The following is a 21,163-nucleotide window of genomic DNA, read 5'->3' as shown; positions in this document are numbered from 1 at the left end:
TTCCATAGAGAAAACTGTTTTAAATCCCTCTTGACCCTCACCTGTTCGTTGTCAGCATCAGGTCGCTCTCCAGGGTACTGAAATAACACACCTGAGTTCTTGATCTCTACATTTCTTGGCGGCCTGTTTTAGCGGAAGTTTTACAAATGTCACTAATTCAAGCGTCTTGTTTAACATTTAAATATTCAAAATGTGACAAAACCAGAGGCATTGACGGACACATTCCTACACATAGGCCTAAAGTGTCTAAATAAAATAATATATTTCCTTCCTTTTTTGTAGTTGTGATGCAGAGCAAAGAAAACATGATATAATGCACGTATTTATTTAAGGCTAAGTCATATATGAAATATTTTGAAGAGGTTTTCACAGTTCGTTTAAATCTAATTATTTATGCAACCTGTATATTACCCCCCCAGACACACACACCCACACACACCTCCGACTTTAGTCGGGATGACTAAAGTAAATATCTAATCTTATCTTAATTTTATGTTGTCACCTCTACAATTTTATCAAAGTAAATTTGTCTTCAAAGGTTTGCACTAAGACTGACCCCATCACATTTTGGATAAATAAAAAAAATCACACATATCTAGGCTCACTGTTCCTCTCGGTCTATTCCAACTCCTGTAGACGCACAAATTCATCTTTGACTATTTTGCTCCAGCAAGTCGGTCATGAAGGAGATGTAGACGATGGCCAGGCGGAGTGTGTCGATTCGGGACAGCCTCTTTTCATAGGCGAATGTGGGAACTTTTCTCCTCAGTTCGTCAAACGCCTCATTCAGGCTAAACATTCGCCTCCTTTCCCGCACGTTCGCCGCCTGTCTCTGGACTACATTGATGATCCTCCTCCGTTTGGGTTTGTTGGGATGTCTGTGCAACCCGCGACTGCAGAACCTCGGGGCGCCCGTCACCAGAAGCTCATTACGCACGCCGATTTCCAGGTTCCCGCTCCATGGCGCGTCATTCAGCCACATGTGCTTGCTGGGACCGATTGGGTCATTATCCACCTGCTGTTTTGGCTCCATGGTGCATCTTTGACGAAACTCCATCATATTTACTTCACTGACAAAATACAGTAACTTTGCGTCCCACAAAAGGCCTTGCATCCACACATTCAGTCCCAAAACGCAGCAGTCTCCTCGTCACTCAAGCGCAAGAGTAGATTCCAGTCAAAGCGTCCATTGCTGTCTAAAATAAATCTCCAGGTACACAGACCGAAGCAGGAGAGCATCTCCACAACTAATACCTAAACGTCTCCGGGTCCGGTCAGCGCGCATCAGGGTGACATCCTATTTGGCTGAAGTCCAAAGTCCTTCCCTGCTGTTTTAATAAGTCGCCTATGCCTCCTCACAGTTCGGCATCTTTCATGCCCACTTTAGTTCTAAATGGAGTCAATTTCTAGCGCTAGTCGACCGGTGAGTGGGTTGAATCTGAGGAGAGGAGCTTTTAAAAAGGCCAAGAGGAAGCTGGAGAGACCCTCCAATTGATGCAGTGTCCTAGAGGCCCTTAATGAGCTTCTGAAGAACGGAGGCTCTTGACAGAGGGTCATGCAGTCTTGTTTGCAGTCTCTGCCTCAGAGGCTAAATAATGACACTTTTATCACTTAAACAGGCGGGGAGAAAACCAAATAGAACATTCCCTAACAGTCACCATACAACACATGCTTTTCTGTTGCAAATTAAAGCAAATAACTGTCGGTTCCCATGGCAGGGACTACTGCTAGAGCCACTGCCTTTATTCCCCTACTGCTTGTCTATTCAATTCTATTAAATTATTAAATGGTTTACAGCTTATTGTAAAGTGGTTAGTCATACAATGTCATTTAGGGTAGGTATGCTATTATTAACAACTGCAAATCTTTTACAAAACAGCCAAAATCGACCGATAAGACATCACAATATATCCTGAGTTTGAATTACAAAATTTTCAAATGAGTACTGTATATGCAATTTTCAACATCCTAATAATGTGGTCAAGTGGGTTTATACTGTAAGTCTTGTCAAGCAATCATTTATTGTTTTAACGCTTTATTTCAGACAAATATAGTGAAAAACAACTTTAGACAATAACATAAGTCTTCATAATCTCCTTTTATATATTAAATTTGTTCAGGTAAAATGATTTTTTTCACTGCAAGTTAATACAAAGATCTATTTTCTACTGAACAAAAATATTAAATAATTGAGACATTTTTCATGTGTTGTTGTTAAAGGGACTTTCAGCAGCAGCTTTGATACCAGTTACTTCAATAACATACAAACAGTAACTCGGCGCCTTCGTGTAAGGAGATCTAAAGTTTAATATTCATCTACACAAGTGTGGTGTATCGTTGACCGAGTGTTTGTGTTTTCTCTCCATCCCGAGTGATTCTTGTCTATCCCACTCTGATGATGCTTTTTCATCCTCTCTGTTTTGTGGGCAGGAGGATAAACATGATGGGTCATTCTGCTGGTTGTCCTGGAAACGCTGAGAAAGCACAGCTGGGCAGGAGAATATGAGGTAATCTCACCCTGGGGCTGGTGGGTAAATATTGGTCTTAAATAAGAACTGAAACCCCAAAAGAGGCGCGCGTTCACACACACGCACACAAACACACACACACACACACACACACACACACACACACACACACACACACACACACACACACACACACACACACACACACACACACACACAGAGAGAGAGAGAGAGAGAGAGAGAGAGAGAGACTCGTAAGGGTCCATATTGGTCACATAGAGCTAAATTAATGATATTTTGTGGTGTAATCTGGGATAGTCTGACAGATAAACCTGAGAGTGGAACAGAAATTTTACCAAAAAAATCTATATGTTCCATTAAAGTCAGTGGATTTTCTTCATCTTTGTACAAGTTTAGGACTTTATAGGATGGAACAGTAGGGCAGATACATCCTGCTTCTGTTTGCATGGAGCCTGTTGCTCCATACAGACATCTATCATGGTTGGATTAGTGATTAAGTTTTCCCAAGGTGTAAATGTGAGTGGAACTTGTTCTATATGTGGGGAATCTTTTAAGGTGTAACCTATTTTTTTGCCTGATGTCATCTGGGATTGGCTCCATATTAAACAGTTATATAGAAAATGGATGGATGTACACGGTGTACTAATAATTTACTGCCCTGCTGTCAGTCCAGCAGCTCTGTGAGACTGTAACTAAATGCTACCTCAGGCCAACAGGATGAAAATAAGTAAGGGTAGAGGTTTCATCTTTTGAGTATTAATCTATACAAAGTTTCATGCTGAGTCAAACAATAGCTGCTTAAAAACTGCATATTTAGATGATAAAAAAAACACCCCAAACTCTTAATTTTACTATTTGTATTGAATGAATCTGCTGAAAATAGACCTGTAATATTTCAAAGCACTTAAGACAAATTACTCTTGTATTGTCTGACAACACATACCTCAACAGAGCATCTTGACACTAACCTCTCTGGGATATTCAGTCCATTTATCTTTTAACCCTTAGGTACCGATTAAAATGGCTCTACACCTTAGCCAAAGAGACAAAAAATTGACATTTTATAAAAGTGTTAAAAAAAATTGTAATACAGAAATATATTTTTTTCTTTCAATGCACCAATCTTTTACATTACTTCAGCCCTATCCATAGATATAAAGTTGTATTTATTATTTTATATGTCTATATGGAATTTGCCATTATAACCTTTTTTTCTTCCAATGGGAAAAACACGAAATGTGGAATATTTCCAGAAGTTAGTGCACAGTTAAATACTTCTGCTAAAGATATTACAACCTTGACCATACCAATAATTGGTAGGATTATTAACTTTAATGCATCATTAGTTTTTGGTACAATGAGAATTTTAACTTTTCTGAACACTTTAACCAAAGAGACAAAAAATTGACATTTCATAAAAGTCTTCAAAAAAATTGTAATACAGACATATATTTTTTTCTTTCAACGCACCAATCTTTTCCATTACTCCAGCCCTATCCATAGATATAAAGTTTTTCCATTATTATATATGTCTATATGGAATTTGCCATTACAACCCTCTTTTTCTTCCAATGGGAAAAACACAAAATGTGGAATATTTCCAAAAGTTAGTGGACAGTTAAATACTTCTGATAAAGATATTACAACCTTGACCATACCAACAATTGGTAGGATTATTAACTTTAATGCATTATTAGTTTTTGGTACAATGAGAATTTTGGCTTTTCTAAACACTTTAACCAAAGAGACAAAAAATTGACATTTCATAAAAGTCTAAAAAAAACATGCCATACAGAAATATTTTTTTCTTTCAGTGTATCTGATCTTTTCCATTACTTCAGCCCTATTCATAGATATAAAGTTTTTTTTATTATTATATATGTCTATATGGAATTTGCCATGACAACCCTCTTTTTCTTCCAATGGGAAAAACACAAAATATGGAATATTTAGAAAAATTTGCATATGATTAAATATTTCGGCTAAAGATATTACAACCTTGACCATGCCAGTAATTGGTAACAATATTAACTTTAATGCATAATTAGTTTTTGGTACAAAGAGAATTTTAAAGTTAATGAACACATTGGCTAATGGTCCAAAACGGATCATGTCATGAAATTGTATGCGCCTCGCCATGGCAACGTGTCCGGTGCAGACAAACAAAAATGAGACCTTCGTACAACTATATATTTTATTATACATATAAACATTTCAACATTCATTAAATTTCAAACATAAGAACAATATTTGTGCAGTGTATGCCGTGGTATGGTATGTTTTGTTGTTGTTGTTGTGTGTGTGTGTGTGTGTGTGTGTGTGTGTGTGTGTGTGTGTGTGCGTGCGTGCGTGCGTGCGTGTGTGAGAATGAATGTTTACTGGCACTTGAAACACGACTCACAGATAATCTTGTTTGCCTCTTGCATGCATGTGCGTCACACTTTGCGCACTGGCTCCACACTCCCTTCTGATCAGCGCACAGCATATGCGAGTCTTACGTGATTTGGCCGGGACCGGCTGTGGCTCCTCCCCTGCCCCATCTTCCTCTTGATTGGCCCGGCCCTGGACTTCACGGACCAGGCTCGCCGAAAACGGTGCTCTAGGCATCCGCGGTCGGTTCTCCATTGCTGGGGTGACGAGCGCTGCGCCGAGCTGCTCCAAAAAAAGGTGGCGTTTCGTGGACCGAGAGCTGTTCCAGCCGGGGTACACAGACAAGAAAAGACGGAAGGCGTTGTAGCAGGAAACATGGACCATGTGATAAAAAAGACACCTGGGCCAGCGGCGCGTTTGCCGGCTGCAGGAGTAGGTGCCACAAGCCTGCGGAAGAAAAACAAATTACACGAATGATATGCATACAATTTCACACATCCCTCTTGATAAATAGAAAAATATTCAACGAAATAAAGTGCATAGGCTATTGCTATATCGCACAATCAAACGTAGTGAGTAACAGTAAATAAATACCAGTAAGTGAAATAAATAAGTGATGCGTAAATACCTGGTCCAGGTGGTCGACGGCTCCTTTGCAGCGATTATAGTCCATTATTATTTGTGGGGGTTTTTTCCCCGATTCCTGGACCTCTGGTTCCCGGTGTTTTGTGCTCAGGAGAAGCACGTTTGTTTTGTTTTGGGTTTTTTTTGGGGGGGACGACATATGACACGATCGCTGTCTTCATGCGTGAATCCGAACAACGATGACTGCACTTGCCGCTGTTTACTGTCTAAGAGCTGCGGGGGGAGCACAGCCAGCCCCCCCCAGCCAGCGGAAAAGATGTAAAAAAAAATTGTCCGTGGTCAGCGTGTGGCCCTGGGGCGATTCAGTGAGCTCCAGTGCCACACGCATTCCTTGGTTGCGCTCCACCGGAGCTGACGCAGACCTCCCCGTATAAACCTGGAGCCTCCACGCGTAAGAGGTCTGGACATCACACAAAGCCCAGATTTTGAGTCCGTACTTGGCTGGTTTGGAAGGCATGTATTGTTTGAATGAACAACGGCCCCTAAAAGCGACCATTTATCTACAGTGACTTCTTTTGATCCAGCAAATTTTGCTGGATCAAAAGAAGCCTCCGCTCACCTATTGGATGAATGGAAATACATATTTTTGCAGGTGTGTAAACACAGACCTGCAAAACAAATCATGTCCTTTTTCATGTCCTTCTGTCACACCAACTACCTTTCATGAAGGTAGTTGTTGTGAATGAAGGAACGAAAATAAGAAGAAGGAGGAGTAAACAGGAGGAGTAAACACAGACTGTGTCTGGGCTGTGGGGTCAATGTGGGGACAGTGGCTTGCTGCAGACAATGAAGATCATGTTGCATTATAACATGGCAGCATTATTGTATATAGTAATATATATAATATGCATATATAATATATTAATATATTATATATATATATATGCCTATAGCATATGAAAAATATGTGGTTATAATGGGAGTCAATGAGACCATTTTTGTACCAATTGGTTCCTGTGTGTACACGGTGACAATCTACTATTCTATACACTTCCAATGACAGGCATTAAGGAATTTAGAAAATAAAGTTGAAAGAAAATGACTGGCAAAATTTAATATATTTAGCCTTTTAATTGACTGATTTATTGGGAAAGAAAAACATAAAAACAACAAAAATGTCACTTTTGGTACCAATCAGTCCCCAAGGGTTAAATACAGTAAAAGCTGAGCAGGCAGCTTGAGAAGAACACACTTCAAGTGATGCGTGTTGTGAAGCATGATTTGACTAATATCCCATGATTGAGTGTGGAAAAAAATATTTAATATGTGAGGACTGTGTTCGAATGCTGACAGAGTCGTCATGTAGTAGTTTTTTAAGCCCTGAGATCCCCAGAGGCCAGTATGTGTGCAGTGTGCTGCTCCAAAACAGCCAGAGCTGTTCTCACCCTGTAAATCTGTCTCCCTACTCCTCCTCTGCTTCAGTCCTGAGTGTGCAGTAAGAACACAGCCAGATCTCTCCCACCACCACTGTAAATCTGAAACTGGACACGTCTCTCTCATTTCTCAGCTTCTTTCTCTTCCCTTGACCACATCTCCTCTCGTCTTCATTATTCCCTCTCGCCTGGCTGTTCCTCTGTGATCGAACGTAGAAATAGAGCGACCTTCCCTCCCCTTTTCTTCGGAAAATAACTAGAAGTGAGCAACACAGCTGGAGTGACGAAGTCATACACATGGTAATATATGTAAGGCAGATATGATTGCAAACCTCTCACAACAGTGAGGATGCTGTACTTAATCAGTCTTTGTAGGTAGTTTGAGAAGGGGGGAGGCAGAGGGAAAGAAGGGGTGTAAGGGAGATGAGTTTAACTCCTGACCTCTGTCACTCTGACTCTCTCAGTCTTTTTTTCCTTCACCCTCCACGCCCGGACTCCGGCTTGCTTGCTCCACCTTTTTCTGCATTTTGCCTTCTGATTGGCTGGCCGCTCTAGCAAACGATCAGTCACAGAGTGTTTACACGGGCTGATGTAGGGTTCATGCTTGTGTGCGTGCATGTTGAAGTTGGACAAACCCCAATACCACATCATATATCTGCTCGCTCCCCTCCCCCCACTCCTCCCACACACTCTCTCCAGACCTACATCCTCCACTACATCTCCTCCACCCGCCAAACCGCTTGCCATCAACTCCCCCTTTTGGAATTACCCTCCTTCTCTTAATCCAACCACTCAAACCTCTTAGCTCCCCCTCTCCACTGCCACATTAAAAACACACACACCCATGTCAGCACCTTGCCTTGGCTCAACCCAGCCCCCTCCGGCCAGCTGACTAATGTCTGTGTTTATTTTCTGAGAAAAGTTCACCCGCACTTTGCTCTGTATTTTAAGGGTGCTATGTTTCATTTGTTTTACCGTTCATATTTTTTAACTCTGCTGTGTGCTACCAGGAGATCAGTGCCCCTCTTGGATGATGATGATGATGATGATGATGATGATGATGAGGATGATGATGATGATGATGATGATGTTTGCAGCACATTTGTGTTGTAAACTTTTCTTTGTGGCTACGACATGGATTTACTGTTTGTACTCAGATGATCAGGAATTGGACTCAAGAGGTAGAGTTATCCAGTGTTTTGTGTGTGTTAGTGTGCATGTGTGTGTGTGTGTGTGTGTGTGTGTGTGTGTGTGTGTGTGTGTGTGTGTGTGTGTGTGTGTGTGTGTGTGTGTGTGTGTGTGTATGTGTGTAATTCAGATGCCATCTTGACTTAATCCCTTTGTGTGGCCCCTGGTATTCCACTAATAAATATATGCTGACTGAGGTTGTAATACATCTTCTTTGAAAGTATAATAAAAAAACAAACTCAGGTGCAGTTTTAAAGAAGGGAAAGACTTTAGAAGAGCCCACTACTGCATATCTGTATGTCCTGGTAACAATAGTTGTCATAAATTTGGAATTCGCTTCTAGTGACCAAAACTTTCCCTTATAAGCTAGTTCCTACAGTTTTTATGCACTATTGCAGATGCTTCTGCACCAGTGCAGCGTCTCCAACGAACTGCACAAAGTTCCATCATGAGCTGTCAGGGTTGTTGTATTAAAGTAGTAAAGAGGATTAATAGCTTTTGCACCTTTCTTCTCATGATTATATTTGTCATAAAAACTATTTACAGTGGAAGGTCCAGTGATTAGGAAAGCGTCTTTCATTTTCACATCAATCGCTTTCTAATTGCTTTTCCAGCAATCTGCTCTAATGTACGCATCAGCAGTAGCACTTGGGCCACCCAGGTTCCACTTTCCCTTTATCTGTTCTTTTTTATTCTCCTTCCAGTACCCTCAGCTCTCCTCTGCAGTTTCACAAGGCTGTCATGAAAATAAAGTAATGAAACCTTTAGTTGTGTCTTGGGTATCATCCTCCAAAGCTACAGGACTAAATGGAAGATAATTTTTTCCAGGGTTCCCGATATTTTTAATACCCCTTATTGGCTTATTTATTTTTCTGTGGCTTTGGGAGGTTTAGAGTCTGATGATGTGTTCTGTGTTTTCCTCTTCTTACCTCTCCTTTCACTACTCCTCTCTATGTCTCTTCTGTCCTCTGGATTTATATACAACAGGTATAGGGAGTGATGAAGCTACATTTTCTATTCTTGCTTGTTGCTCCACAGTAAATCAGTGTCCACTTTAGCATTTATGCAAGTACTCATATGCTATAGCCTCATTGTTCCAGTATGTTTCTTGTCTCTGTGGATGATGTTTGTGTCATAAATAGAGTGATTAAATCTTATTTTTTGCTTTAGTTCTTGTCTTCTCTGTCATATTTCCCCAGTTCTTCAGGTGCAGGAGTTACAATTTGGTCTGAACACTGTCTAGACACTGATGAGCCCCCCATTACCCCCTGATTACACTGAGTCCTATTAATCTCACTGGACTCACCGACCAGGGCAGAATACGCATACACATAAACACAAAATGGAAAATAATAAATAGCAATAGATAACATGCCTAAAAGAATGCTGAATATGAACAATGCAAATTTGTATTTCAATCATCATTTAACCGTGGGATACTTCATCCAGAGAAAATCACGACTCTAAGGCAATAAATTAGATCCATTTGCATATGCAAATGGATCCTTGGATTACCTCCTAGGTTTACAGTTGCAGTGATGAGAATACATTCAAAAGAGATTCACTAAGAGAAGTGAACATCAATGTGACGTTAGAGGTTATGAGATACCATGGTAGCATTAGTGGAGTGTAAAGAGAAATGTATACAGTGAAAAACAATGAATATCCTCAATGCAGTGTATAATTGACCTTTGTATACATTTTACTAGAGTGTCTGGTTAATGTCGCAGTAGGGCGGTTGCGCAGCTTGTACCGACATCCATCCATTCACACTTTGTGGAGCTAATATTTGACTCTATGCCAGCAGATGTTGGGTAAGAGGCATGGAGCATGCAAACAGAAAGAGAGAGCTGTATTGCATGATTTTGGTGCATCAGTATGTTCATTTAAAAATCATTAAAAGTAAAATGCTCTGCCAAGAAAGTTATGTTTTCACCTGTACGCGTTTCTTCATTTGATTATCGGCTGGTTGATCAGCAGGATTAATGCAAAAAACCCCGAAAGAATTTCCATAAAAATAAATTGCAATGTATGTTATGTCATGGCACCTTCTGGACTGACTCTTTATACTAGAGAGACCAAATAAGTGAGCAGAAACTTGGCAACTACTGTGAGTATAAACGTCCTTTTAAAGGACAGAGACCACAAGTAGATCCAAGACTCCAGTTAGTAAAGGACTTCTGCTTTGACTCTTTGGGGCAAAAGAGGGAGACAGATAAGGGTGGCAGTGGGGCAACAGATTTTGGAAAGATACGTGGACTCCTATCAGCTTCAGATTAAAGAACGTTAAATTACAGTCATAAGGCTATGATTTCCCAACTAAAAGAGAATGGGTGTTTGACTTCACACCAACACATACATGGATGCGAACACACTTCCTTTGAGTAATATGGGATCACAATTAGGACCGTCTATCATCTCCAGGGTTACTGAAGGCAGTATTATGGGTGTTGGCTGCCATGGAAACAATGAGAATCCAACTGGTGACCATCCAAAAGCAATGTTTACTTTTGGGGTTAACAGTGTGTGTGCGCATGTGCATGTTTGTGTGGACATTGATCCCTTGGGAAAAAGTTTAACGCTTGAACCCGTCTGTGCAGCGTGGGCTCTGTGCCTACCTGAGGGAGCATAAAAAACTGAAGAGCAAAGAAAAAGTGCCAAAATTCCTTCAGAAATGCCTTTGAAAATACCATAAAGGGATTTCATGGATGTCAGTAGGCTTGTGAGAGATGGGCTTTGCAACGATGGGCTGTGTTGGAGGATATATGGTCACAGTTGCATGGCTCTGACTGGTGGAACACTTAAGGTTTTATGACCTGCTGCCATTTGGGGCTCTGGGATAGAGCACAGTGCCGACCACATAACTAATTAGACCTGGCAAACGAGGGTGTTCAAGGACAGGGATTTGTGGATTGTGGGTTTGTGATTGTGGTGTGTCTGCATGAGTGAATGGCTCGGTGAACCAGTGAGTGTGAGGCATGGTGTCTTTGTGTGTGTCCTGAACCTGGAGTGATGTGTTAAGGAGCAGTTTCTACTCAATACAGACTTTAGTGGCTCTTTCATCTCAGAGCATTCAGGCCAGGCCAGGAAACTTTGACATACTGATACTAAGCCAATCCATACACACATTAACACACACACACACAACAGAGATGGCTCCATCTGAGGAAGGAAGAGTCCTACCTCAGACGGAACTTCATAAAATGATAGTCTGGCCTTCTTAACGCTCAAGAAAAACAAGACTCCTCCTATGGTCTCATCCCTCTTGTCTCCATTGGGGTATCATGAAGATAAACGACGGTGTCTAGATAGGAGAGTCCAGTGGCAGCATAGGGAAGGGAGGGTTCTGGGGGGTTAAAAGTGGAATGTGTGTGAACTGTACACCGCCTCCAATAAATCAAGGAGACAAGGAGGATGGGGAGGAGGAAGAGAGAAAGCAGAATGGGGGGAAAGGCGGAGTCAGTGCGAGGGAGTGTTGAAGAACTGACGAGATAAATGAGTGATGACGAAGGGAGGGAGTGCAGGTGCAAGAGAGGCGCAATGGGGCTCGGGATGGATTTAGGACAGAGGTTGATAGAGGTAGAGGGAGATGAACTTCTCAGATAACTGTAAATCTGTTCCTATTGAGATTTCAGGTTTTATGTGTTGTGTATATTTGTACAACTGAAACAGTGGAAGTAGCGGAACCTGGGGACAACTGAGAGACTGTCAATAAAAGTATACTGACAGTGAGTTACCAAAAAAAAGGATGCAGGTGTCCTCATCACACAACCAAAAGTTTACTTCCAAGCTATTTTTGAAGTCACAAATGATGCTTGTAGGCCCACCTATTAAAATATAAAATTTCACAGATCAGTAAGCACAGATGAGCTTTTTTCTTTAAATAGATGGAAGTGGAACTAGTTTGGAATTCTGCTTACTGAAGATGAAACATTGAACTATGGGAAAAAGAAGGAAAACACATCATTGGAGGAAACAAAAACCACCTTTAAACTGGAGTCAAACTTATTTAGACTTGAGTTTGATATTTCAGTTGCGTATTCTATGAAAACATATTTTTAGAACTACGTAGAGAAGAACTACTACGTAAGGATTTTATTATTTGTCAAAATTCATGAATATTTTCTCAATAAGTCACTGACGTATATTTAAAAAGTTTTAACTCATCATAAATTACTTTTGGAGTGGCAAACTGTAAAGGCACTGTGAGTCATTAATAGTCCCACATTTGGAGATTGATACACTTCCTTAGGATTTAATAACATTCATATTACTCTAAAATTTAGTTAAGTTGAAGTTACTACTAGATAAAAATGAGTCAAGCAGATACACTCCTGTTCACGATATTTACTTGACATCTGACATGTTAGTAAATGAGTCTTAAGGCTGGTGGGAATATTTTCTTCAGCCTAGCTTATGCTAAGCTACCTGATAGACGCATTATATTTGACAGGCAGAGGTGGCAACAATCTTTTCAAGGCAACATCTAAACTCCTCAGAGCTTCTGCAAGCCCTCACATCTACAGTTGTTAATCATTATCAAAAGATTTTAATCATGGCACACAGATATGATCAGGTGTGTCAAATGATGAGCCGATTTAATTGCAGGTTCTTATCTGCCCTCTTTAGACAGCCCCGATAAACTCAAACTCTTAGCACCTCTCAGCTTATGAGACCCCCTACTGAGAGGAAGGGGGTGGTAAGGGGGTAAAGAAAACAGAGATCTTTAGCCGTCTCGCAGCACTTTATCACTTGACACTCACTGATCCGCACAAGACTTTGTACAACCTTGGCACAAAAGACATTTTCTTGGCATTAATATTCATCACTGTGATTGTTTTCTATCCCAAAATAAATGTTGGAGATTTGATGTGATGGTTTGATGGTTATATGTGATCATAAATCAGAAAAAAAAATTAAAAAATGAAGACAGCAACATGGCAAAATACAGAACTCTTTTATTTGGATGAAAACTGAATATCTGAAATGCATTGTATTTCAGTGATTTGTTTATCTTAAACTGAGCTTGGCAACTTTGATTGTCTGAACTGTCTCCTTTAACACCAAAGCAGAAAATGTAACAAAGCAATTACAGTGTTAAACTTTTAAAATTTGACTCAGTGAATCCAAACCTGGCGTTATCACTTTCAGCAAGACAGGAGTGAAACCTTTTTGCACCACCAGTGTGGATGCAGGAAATAGTTTTCCCCATCAAGCAATCTAAGGGAACTGGAATTCTGCCTCCGTCCTCCTATGTTTTTGACTATAGTTCCGAAATGTGACTGGAAAATGTGCCGCTCAGAAAGTCTGAACCTCGTTTTAAAGTATTTTAAAGGAGCTCAGAGACACACGGATTTTGCTTTAATCGTGTAGACACAACAGCCCTTTCCTCAATCTCAACTAATTTGAATAGTCTTATTTATCAGATTTTGATTTTAATCAGTTACTTTTTTCCTTTTCTTAATCTTTGGTTCAAGCTCTTCTCCGGTGTCAGATATGAGATCTGCATCAGTCTTGCGTTTCCTCTTTTTACTTGGCTTGTCACTCTGGTAACCACTGGAGTCGCTGCCATTGACCTCCATGGTGGGCACCTCTATCAGCTCTTCTTCTTCTTTCACACGTTTATCTTTTTTCTTTTTCTTCATCTTTTTCTCACAAGCTTCATTGCCAGTTGCTTCACCCATTGTTCCATTTTGGTCTTGTGTTGTGTCCTCTTCAAATTGGCAGGAGGAAATGTTTGTTAATTCCACTTCTTTCTCCCCCTCTTTGACCTTGTCTTTCTTCTTCTTTTTCTTCTTTTTTGGTGGTACTTCCACTGATTCCTCTGTGGATTCTGGTTTCGGCTCTATTTCTGGTGTGTCCGGCTGGTCTGTAGTGACAATGGACTCTGGGCTCTCATCCATCGCCAACAGCTCCTGCACCCTGAAGTAAAAGTAGACAAAACATAGTCATCAAAAAAGGCTGTAATAAACTTTGATATTAGGCTCCAGATAAAACTAATTTTCCTTTACAAAACAATATAAAAGCAGCTTCTAGTACAAATACTGTCATCCATCCAGTGGTAAAATACAGGCACCACCACCATCCCACCACTACAAAACTTGCCTGGTCCTTTCCAGTCGTCCTCTGATCAGCAGTACCCCCACAGAGTCAGCATCCAGGGCAGACACCTCAAATTCCAATTCTGTCCCAACTCTTGGCCCAAAGTCCCGCCAGGTTTCCACAGAAACAAGGCTAGGTTTGGGGATGCTGGCATTGAAGCAGCCGTGCACAAGGCAACCCACATGGCCTACTCCAAGTTTATTCACTGTACCCTATGATAAGAGACATAGCAGAACAATAATGGAAATAAAAACAATATACATATATTAGCATCCAATAAATAACAATGATATCCTAACATAGGAGGAATACAAGGAAGTACCTTGACAACTTATGGAAGATGTGCACATGAAGTTTTGAGAAAGAATATCAGCGTTTTCAAATTTTGCTTCCAAAACTCTCTTCTGATTAAACTCCAATGAGCTGTCACAAAAAGATCAAGCCATTCTAGAAAGAATCTACTAATTTCACACCTTACCAGCAGTTTGTGGTCTTTATCGGGCTGGAAGACAATAAAGCTAGCCTCTATGTCCATGTGGATGTAGCCACTGTCATCATAAATGTCTCCTTGGTGGCCCAATATCATGATGTTTTCATACGCCAAGGGCACTCCCTTTAGACTGCAAGGATGAAAGAGTGGAAGCTGAATTACTTTTGATGATGTCCAACATGTTGATACAGATTTACATGACATGATGCACTTTTATGGTTGGGTGAAATATGCTAATAGTGTGAACAACAGAGGAAGAAAACAAACACAAACGATAGTAACCCGTGTGAGCACAATCACATTAGCCTTGACTTCAAGAGGTCATCTTGATGTTAATGAACAGTCGATCTATTCTGTCTGATTGTGTCGTGTCCTGCCGCCGTGTCAACATAAGGACGAGTGGGAGTGAATTACAGAAAAAAAAAAGAAAGTCTTGTTACCCCTGAGAGTATTTCAACAGCTCGGCTCCCAGCTCTTGCTGAATGCCTGTCTTCTTCTTGTTCAGGTACATGGGCGCCAGGCTGATGTGCCTCCGGTGCTTCTTCATGACCAGACACGAATACGGAGCCGAGAGCAGCTCGGACGCGGCAGCGAACGTCGGCACGGAGCAAACAACCGCGTTCACATCTTCTCTCACTCCGGAGGACGGTTCAGCCGTTTGCTCTTTCGCTTCACTGGACGTTTTCACACGTTTTTGGTCGTCTTCAGCATGGTCGAGGTTAGCCATGTTTTTTCGGAAGACCGGAAAAGCAAGTAGAAGCGACATCCGGTATTAAGAAATTCACCCGTTGTTTGGTAACCCAAATATTTATGTCGCCACCTGCTGGTCAAGATGCGAAATTACAGCCAGCCAACCAACGAGGCAAACGAACGCGTTTCATTAACGCGTTTCATTAACCGTGTTTGTATGTGAGTATCGAAACGTATAGTAATGTGTCACATCATATAACATCACACACACAATTCCAATGAAATAAACTGTGCCACACAAATGACTTATATTTGTCTTGGTTTATTTTGATTCACTTTTATAAGAAGCCACTATAAAAATATGTTTGATTTATAAGTATAGTTGGATACCTGATACACCAGCAGGGACATAATTGCAGTACATTGTGCATCACTGTATTTTCATGTCAAAGGATTCCATGATCAGAAGACACACAGCATTAATTGTAGGCTATCCCAGTGTATGCATTCCTTCAAACCACGAAGATAGAGTGAAGGGTAAGGACATTGTGACTGAAATAACAGTAGCTCTTCAAAACTGGTTGAATCAGCTGCATGCATGGCTTGTGCTCATCACTTCTAGGCATTTGACTGAATAAATCTTGATTTGATCAGAGGTCAAATAAAGTCACATAGATGTTAATCACCTGAATAATGATTCAAATGGCAGTCCATCCTGAATTTAAACTGTGATTGCATAAATACTCAGAGGTGTAAATTCCTCCGTATTATTTGTCGGTGTACTCCAGCAGCACAGAAAATGATTCCAAGGCGAATGACCCGGCCTCACTCCCTGCAGTCAGGATATAGTTACCACATTTGCAACAGGATATGTAGATACAGGCTGTATTTGTCGTTTGAAAATTTCTGTTTCTAATTCAGTGTGTGCCTTCGGTCATAGGTTGTCACGGTGATGCTGCTGTGTGTCCATTGTAGGAGATCTGAGGGATGCCGTTGCTGGAATTATCCAGGGTCTCCTGTTAGGGGACATTCAAAAACCCTTGATGATCTGACAAAAACTTCAAAAAGCGCAAGAAAGCTGGAGTGTTCTCCACTGTGGTCATGTCTCACCTTATCGGTCATCTCGTGGGAGTGGTGCAGCGAGTGCTCCCTCTCCAGGAACATCCTCTGCTGCTCGGAGCTGGCCAGGCGACAGGTCAGCCAGGTGGATAAGGTACAGGACGAGATCCCTGGACAAGACAGGAAGAAGAAACCAGGTGGAGAAACAGCGGAAGAATTCTTTACTGTAAAGAGTGATTTTCCATCTTATGTGTTTCACATCCGTTTAACCATGAACGTGACATTCCTCTAGGTTGGGCCATGAGTAAATCAGTGTATTCACCAGTTTGTTAATGATTTATTGAGTATCTGATGGACTGCTATAATATTTGTACAGACAATTTTGGGATAAAAGGACATAGCCTAATGTGAGCGAATGTCTCATTAATTCCTGTAAGAAGGTGAAATATGACTTTTCAATAACTTTGATTTTTAGTTGGTTTAGCAGTTTTATTTTACAGTTTTACAGGGAATCACAATTGGAGCGTATGTCATGAAATTTAATTGTTTATTGAATTAATCAATTTACAAAGACACTGTTTAGAGGCTCCTGTGCCATCACTGCACATGACACATACAGCAGACGTGGACTGTAGTGTTTGCATCACATCGTATTGTACCGTATCACGGTTTTGTTTACCCATTAAGGCCAACGTCATGGCAGCGAGATGGATCGACTGCATGGAGTCAGGTCGTTTGTTCAGTGCTCGGACAAACTGGAAGTTGAGGATTCCACCAATCAAACCACAGATGCAGCACGCTGAAAACAGGATCATCTGAGGGGCGGAGAGAAAAGCTGATGTTCATGTAAATGCTGGAATTTATATCCTATCCACAAACTGAAAGCAAACTATTATAATTTATTATAAACATTCCATCTCCATTACTGTTTTCTTTGCCAGCTGGTCCAGTGAGGATTGTGTATCAGTCAAAATAAATCTCATTTCCAATTAGAAAATTGGATTGCTGTGAATGAGCACTGTCTCTTCTAGAAATATTGCATGGCTTGTGAATATGCTTTCATCACTCGGTTGCTTTACTCCTGATTGTGCGTGTGACTTATTCTAACTGCATTATTCAAGCAAACAAATTTTATTGATTGCTTTCTTAGAACTGTAATCAGAAACTGAGAGCTCAAACGCAGTATGAGAATCTAGCTTTTCTATCGGGAAGTCGTGGAAAAATGACTGAGCTCACATTACTTTGCCGTCGGAAAAACAAAATCAAGTTTTAAAAAGATCGTGCATGTGCAGGTGAGTGTGTGTGTGTGTGTGTGTGTGTGTGTGTGTGAGTGTGTGTGTGTGAGTGTGTGTGTCGTGTCTGGGAGTTCAGGTTATTTTTCACTGATCCCAGTACACATGCCTTTAGTGCCCTTAACCGCATGGAGAAAAAGCATCTCCAATTTCAGTCACTATCCACAGAGGTGTGGAAAGCGGCTGGTAGGAGTCTGCAGCCAAACCAACCTAATGTAATAATCACCCCACAGGCTGGTGAGGAAAAACGGGATGAAAGGAGATGAGGTGGGGAAGATGGAGATCCTCAAAGCACTGATACGACTGGGAGGATGAGATTGAACAACCAGATAGGAGCGATGGAAAAGGCGATTAGGCAAGAGGGTTAAGATGGTGGCAGAGATGATAGGAAGGGATGGATAGGGTGAGACAGGGGGAGGGAAAGGTTGAAGGATGTCTCTGTTACAGTAGATTGTGCTGACATTGATCCATCATTAGTGCTCTCTCTGCAGGAGACAGAGGGAGTCAGAAAGAAACACGAGGACTCTGACATACAGAGTGACTGAGAGGCGATCGCTGAGCAAAAAAAGAAAAGAGAGACAGAATGACAGAAGAAGAGCAGAGAGGTGACTGCATGTCTCCTCTGATTTCCTCTGATGTCTTTTATGGTGCAGCTTCACTGTACACACACATGCAAAAACACACACATTCATCCAGGAGTGGATTATGTATAGGCTTTGGGTGAAAGTTGAATAGTCGACAAAATGATCTTTTAGTCCTTTGCTGTGAAAATGTGCTAAAGACGAGACACTAGTGAGTCTTTTCTCTCTGCTGCAGCGATAAACTGCTGTTTAAAGAGGGCGAACACAGGAGAGACGCTCCTCCTGTCAGAAAGCATGAAAAGACTGAACATAAAGAGGGATGTACTCACAATGAGACCTGTCCTTTTTCGAGCGCACAGCACTCCACACATGCCACAGACGAGAAACTGGGAAGAGAGAGAGGACCGAAGTGAAAGAAGAGCAAAGGAAATATTTCCATAACTGGAAAGTTTGAAAAGAAAAAAAGCTCAATGAACTGAGGGCTGCATTGTTTTCCTGAACTGTTTCATGACTCCGTGGCAACCTCTGCTTATCCAACAGAATGTTCATTAATTGACTTACAGATTGAATGTACCTATAGTGTGTTGTTTTTTCACGCTCATTTCTTCTGGGGCGCTCGATACTGTGGCCTTCATCATTGAATGAACTTTGCCGGTTTGTCAGTAACTATAATGATCTGCATGTTTGGACACTCAAGTCTCCTTCGAGGTCAGCAGCCAGTCATTCTTAATTACTCCTCTTCCTGAAGGGAGATCTGAACCTTTGGGTTATCATGAGATATGGGTGACTGACTCAGCACTCAACAGCTGAGAGGCTGAAGATGTCTCATTGCATAACATCTTTGGAGCGATTTTACACATAACACTGTGGAGGAACAACACATGCTCATAAATAAATATACACATTCAAAGTATTTAAGTATTTAAAATCTTGATGCCCTTACTTTTAGATTTATATTGTCAGCACTTTGAGCACTTAAAGTCATTCTCAGAAAGAAAAAAAATCTCACTGCAGGCGCAGCAGCCATAGAGAAGTAGCTGACTCAAGCTTGTACTGTATATAGCTACTAAAAATGTCAGAAAGTCAACTTTTCATTGCCTGGCAGCTAAGTAATATGACTTTGAGGTGCATTGTAACAGGAGGACATGTGTGCGAAGCACAAGGAAAGAATTCAAACGTGACATGGCTGCACGGCATCTAATGGGTGAATATATGAAGTATAAGTACTGTAATATTTAGTCTTCATTATATTTCTATTTACAGGCTACTGGCTGTAGAGGCTTCATCATTTATGATTAATTTGCTAATTTACTGGTGACGTTAAATAACCAGCTATAAGAAGAAGAAAAAAGCTCAATGTCTAAATGTTTCAACAATTTAAAGTCATTTCTACTGTCAATAATTGGTACCCCGATACAGCTTCATAGTTAAAATTTAGAATCATCAAAACTGAGTTAGGAGATCAGGCCTTTAAAAAAAAAAATGTTTTAGATTATAAATTGCCCAATCAAAAAAATAGAGTTAGAAGTAATTTGAGATACTGTATTAATGGATGAAAACATCTTAAGATAAGAACATAAATGACGAAAATATTAAGACACAAACCAAAGTAGAATCAGTGAAGTTCCTTTATGAGGTGTTACTTTAAATATGTGTTAGTGTAATACTAATGTACAAGCTGACCATAGGAGCCTGCACCACTGACTCATGTGAATCAGTGTAAAGACTGATGGTTGATAGTTCTGTCTGTTCAGCTCTCCCTCACAACATTCCCATAGATATGCAGCATCTCAGGGAGTAAATAAAGAAAAGGACAAAAGTTATCCCAGGACTTACGCAGAGTCCACTCCACACCGGAGACGCGTCGCCCTGCTGCGGTGTGTGATGTCCTCGAACCCAGCTGATGCCCACGGCTCCCAAGACGATGCTTGCCACACCCAGTCCCACTTCCACCACGGACAGCAGGAGCAGGCTCCACAGGATCTTGCGGCTGGAACACATCCTGCCCCGGGCATCTCTCCAGCTCCGGCAGGAGGAGGCGCACGGACGGCGGGGGTCCGCGTCTCGGTCCTCCGAGGGCGGCGAGCACTAATGTTTCATAGCTGGAAGAGAATGATTACCCGGCGAAGAGATCCGAGAAGAGTAGAAAGAAGAAGTTGAACGATTTACAAAAGAAGTGCACAAAAAATAAAGGTTGGTGTTTGTGATGGGAGACAGCGCAGCGCGTCAAGAGAAGTTGCATCGCTTGCAGAAGTGTGTGTGCGCAGCCCGGCTCTGTCCACAACAGACACCAAGCGCGGTTTCTCTCTCTCTCTCTCTCTCTCTCTCTCTCTCTCTCTCTCTCTCTCTCTCTCTCTCTCTCTCTCTCTCTCTCTCTCTCTCTCTCTCACACACACACACACACACACACACACACACACACACACACACACACACACACACACACACACACACACACACACAAGCGCGCGTACGTGTGGAGATTTCGCCCTCGCACCTTGCAACATAGGTGCATATGAAATCCTGATTAAATGGATGGATGGAATGATGTTGGATGGATAGATAGACAGATAAGATAGACAGACAGACAGACAGACAGACAGACAGACAGACAGACAGACAGACAGACAGACAGACAGACAGACAGACAGACAGACAGATAGACAGATACAGATAGACAGATAGATAGATAGATAGATAGATAGATAGATAGATAGATAGATAGATAGATAGATAGATAGATAGATAGATAGATAGATAGATAGATAGATAGATAGATAGATGGATGGAAAAAACAAAGACCCTGAATTCCCAGTATTTTGCACTAGTTGGTGGGTGAGTCCATGTTAAACCAGATCTACTTCTGAAATATTTCCCTGGGTGA

General features: G+C 41.2%; 3 protein-coding genes across 3 annotated transcripts; all 3 read right to left on the bottom strand.

The window, feature by feature from the left end:
• Nucleotides 1-646: 646 nt before the first annotated feature.
• On the bottom strand, nt 647-5,532 carry LOC137607754 (uncharacterized). Its single transcript, XM_068333706.1, has 3 exons — nt 5,488-5,532; nt 4,988-5,306; nt 647-1,143 (listed from the first exon to the last, which is right to left on the bottom strand). The coding sequence occupies exons 1-3, from the start codon at nt 5,530-5,532 to the stop codon at nt 647-649; spliced, it is 861 nt and encodes a 286-aa protein (XP_068189807.1).
• Nucleotides 5,533-13,003: 7,471 nt separating this feature from the next.
• Nucleotides 13,004-15,392, bottom strand: polr1f (RNA polymerase I subunit F). Its single transcript, XM_068333232.1, has 4 exons — nt 15,098-15,392; nt 14,646-14,787; nt 14,171-14,379; nt 13,004-13,987 (listed from the first exon to the last, which is right to left on the bottom strand). Exons 1-4 carry the CDS (start codon nt 15,382-15,384, stop codon nt 13,501-13,503), a joined length of 1,125 nt encoding a protein of 374 aa, XP_068189333.1. The 5' UTR covers nt 15,385-15,392; the 3' UTR covers nt 13,004-13,500.
• An 838-nt stretch (nt 15,393-16,230) lies between these two features.
• LOC137607758 (transmembrane protein 196) lies at nt 16,231-20,280 on the bottom strand. Its single transcript, XM_068333710.1, has 5 exons — nt 20,116-20,280; nt 18,609-18,665; nt 17,086-17,221; nt 16,458-16,576; nt 16,231-16,363 (listed from the first exon to the last, which is right to left on the bottom strand). The coding sequence occupies exons 1-5, from the start codon at nt 20,278-20,280 to the stop codon at nt 16,292-16,294; spliced, it is 549 nt and encodes a 182-aa protein (XP_068189811.1). The 3' UTR covers nt 16,231-16,291.
• Nucleotides 20,281-21,163: the final 883 nt, after the last annotated feature.

This window comes from Antennarius striatus, chromosome 14 (genome assembly GCF_040054535.1).
Source record: "Antennarius striatus isolate MH-2024 chromosome 14, ASM4005453v1, whole genome shotgun sequence".
Classification (NCBI taxonomy): Eukaryota; Metazoa; Chordata; class Actinopteri; order Lophiiformes; family Antennariidae; genus Antennarius; species Antennarius striatus.
The sequence above is the reverse complement of the archived record's forward strand: the minus strand, read 5'-3'. Positions and strand labels throughout refer to the sequence as shown.

Coding starts and splice junctions, on each gene's coding strand:
- LOC137607754 (XM_068333706.1), bottom strand. CDS start 5,532: ATGGACTATAATCGCTGCAAAGGAGCCGTCGACCACCTGGACCAG. Junction 5,307..5,487: donor CCGTCGACCACCTGGACCAG/GTATTTACGCAT, acceptor TTTCTTCCGCAG/GCTTGTGGCACCTACTCCTG. Junction 1,144..4,987: donor GCCGGTCCCGGCCAAATCAC/GTAAGACTCGCA, acceptor AGTGACGAGGAG/ACTGCTGCGTTTTGGGACTG.
- LOC137607758 (XM_068333710.1), bottom strand. CDS start 20,280: ATGTGTTCCAGCCGCAAGATCCTGTGGAGCCTGCTCCTGCTGTCCGTG. Junction 17,222..18,608: donor GAAAAAGGACAGGTCTCATT/GTGAGTACATCC, acceptor TCCGCCCCTCAG/ATGATCCTGTTTTCAGCGTG. Junction 16,364..16,457: donor CCCACGAGATGACCGATAAG/GTGAGACATGAC, acceptor GTCCCCTAACAG/GAGACCCTGGATAATTCCAG.
- polr1f (XM_068333232.1), bottom strand. CDS start 15,384: ATGGCTAACCTCGACCATGCTGAAGACGACCAAAAACGTGTGAAAACG. Junction 14,380..14,645: donor ATAAAGACCACAAACTGCTG/GTAAGGTGTGAA, acceptor CTCTTATCATAG/GGTACAGTGAATAAACTTGG. Junction 13,988..14,170: donor GGACGACTGGAAAGGACCAG/GCAAGTTTTGTA, acceptor CTTTTACTTCAG/GGTGCAGGAGCTGTTGGCGA.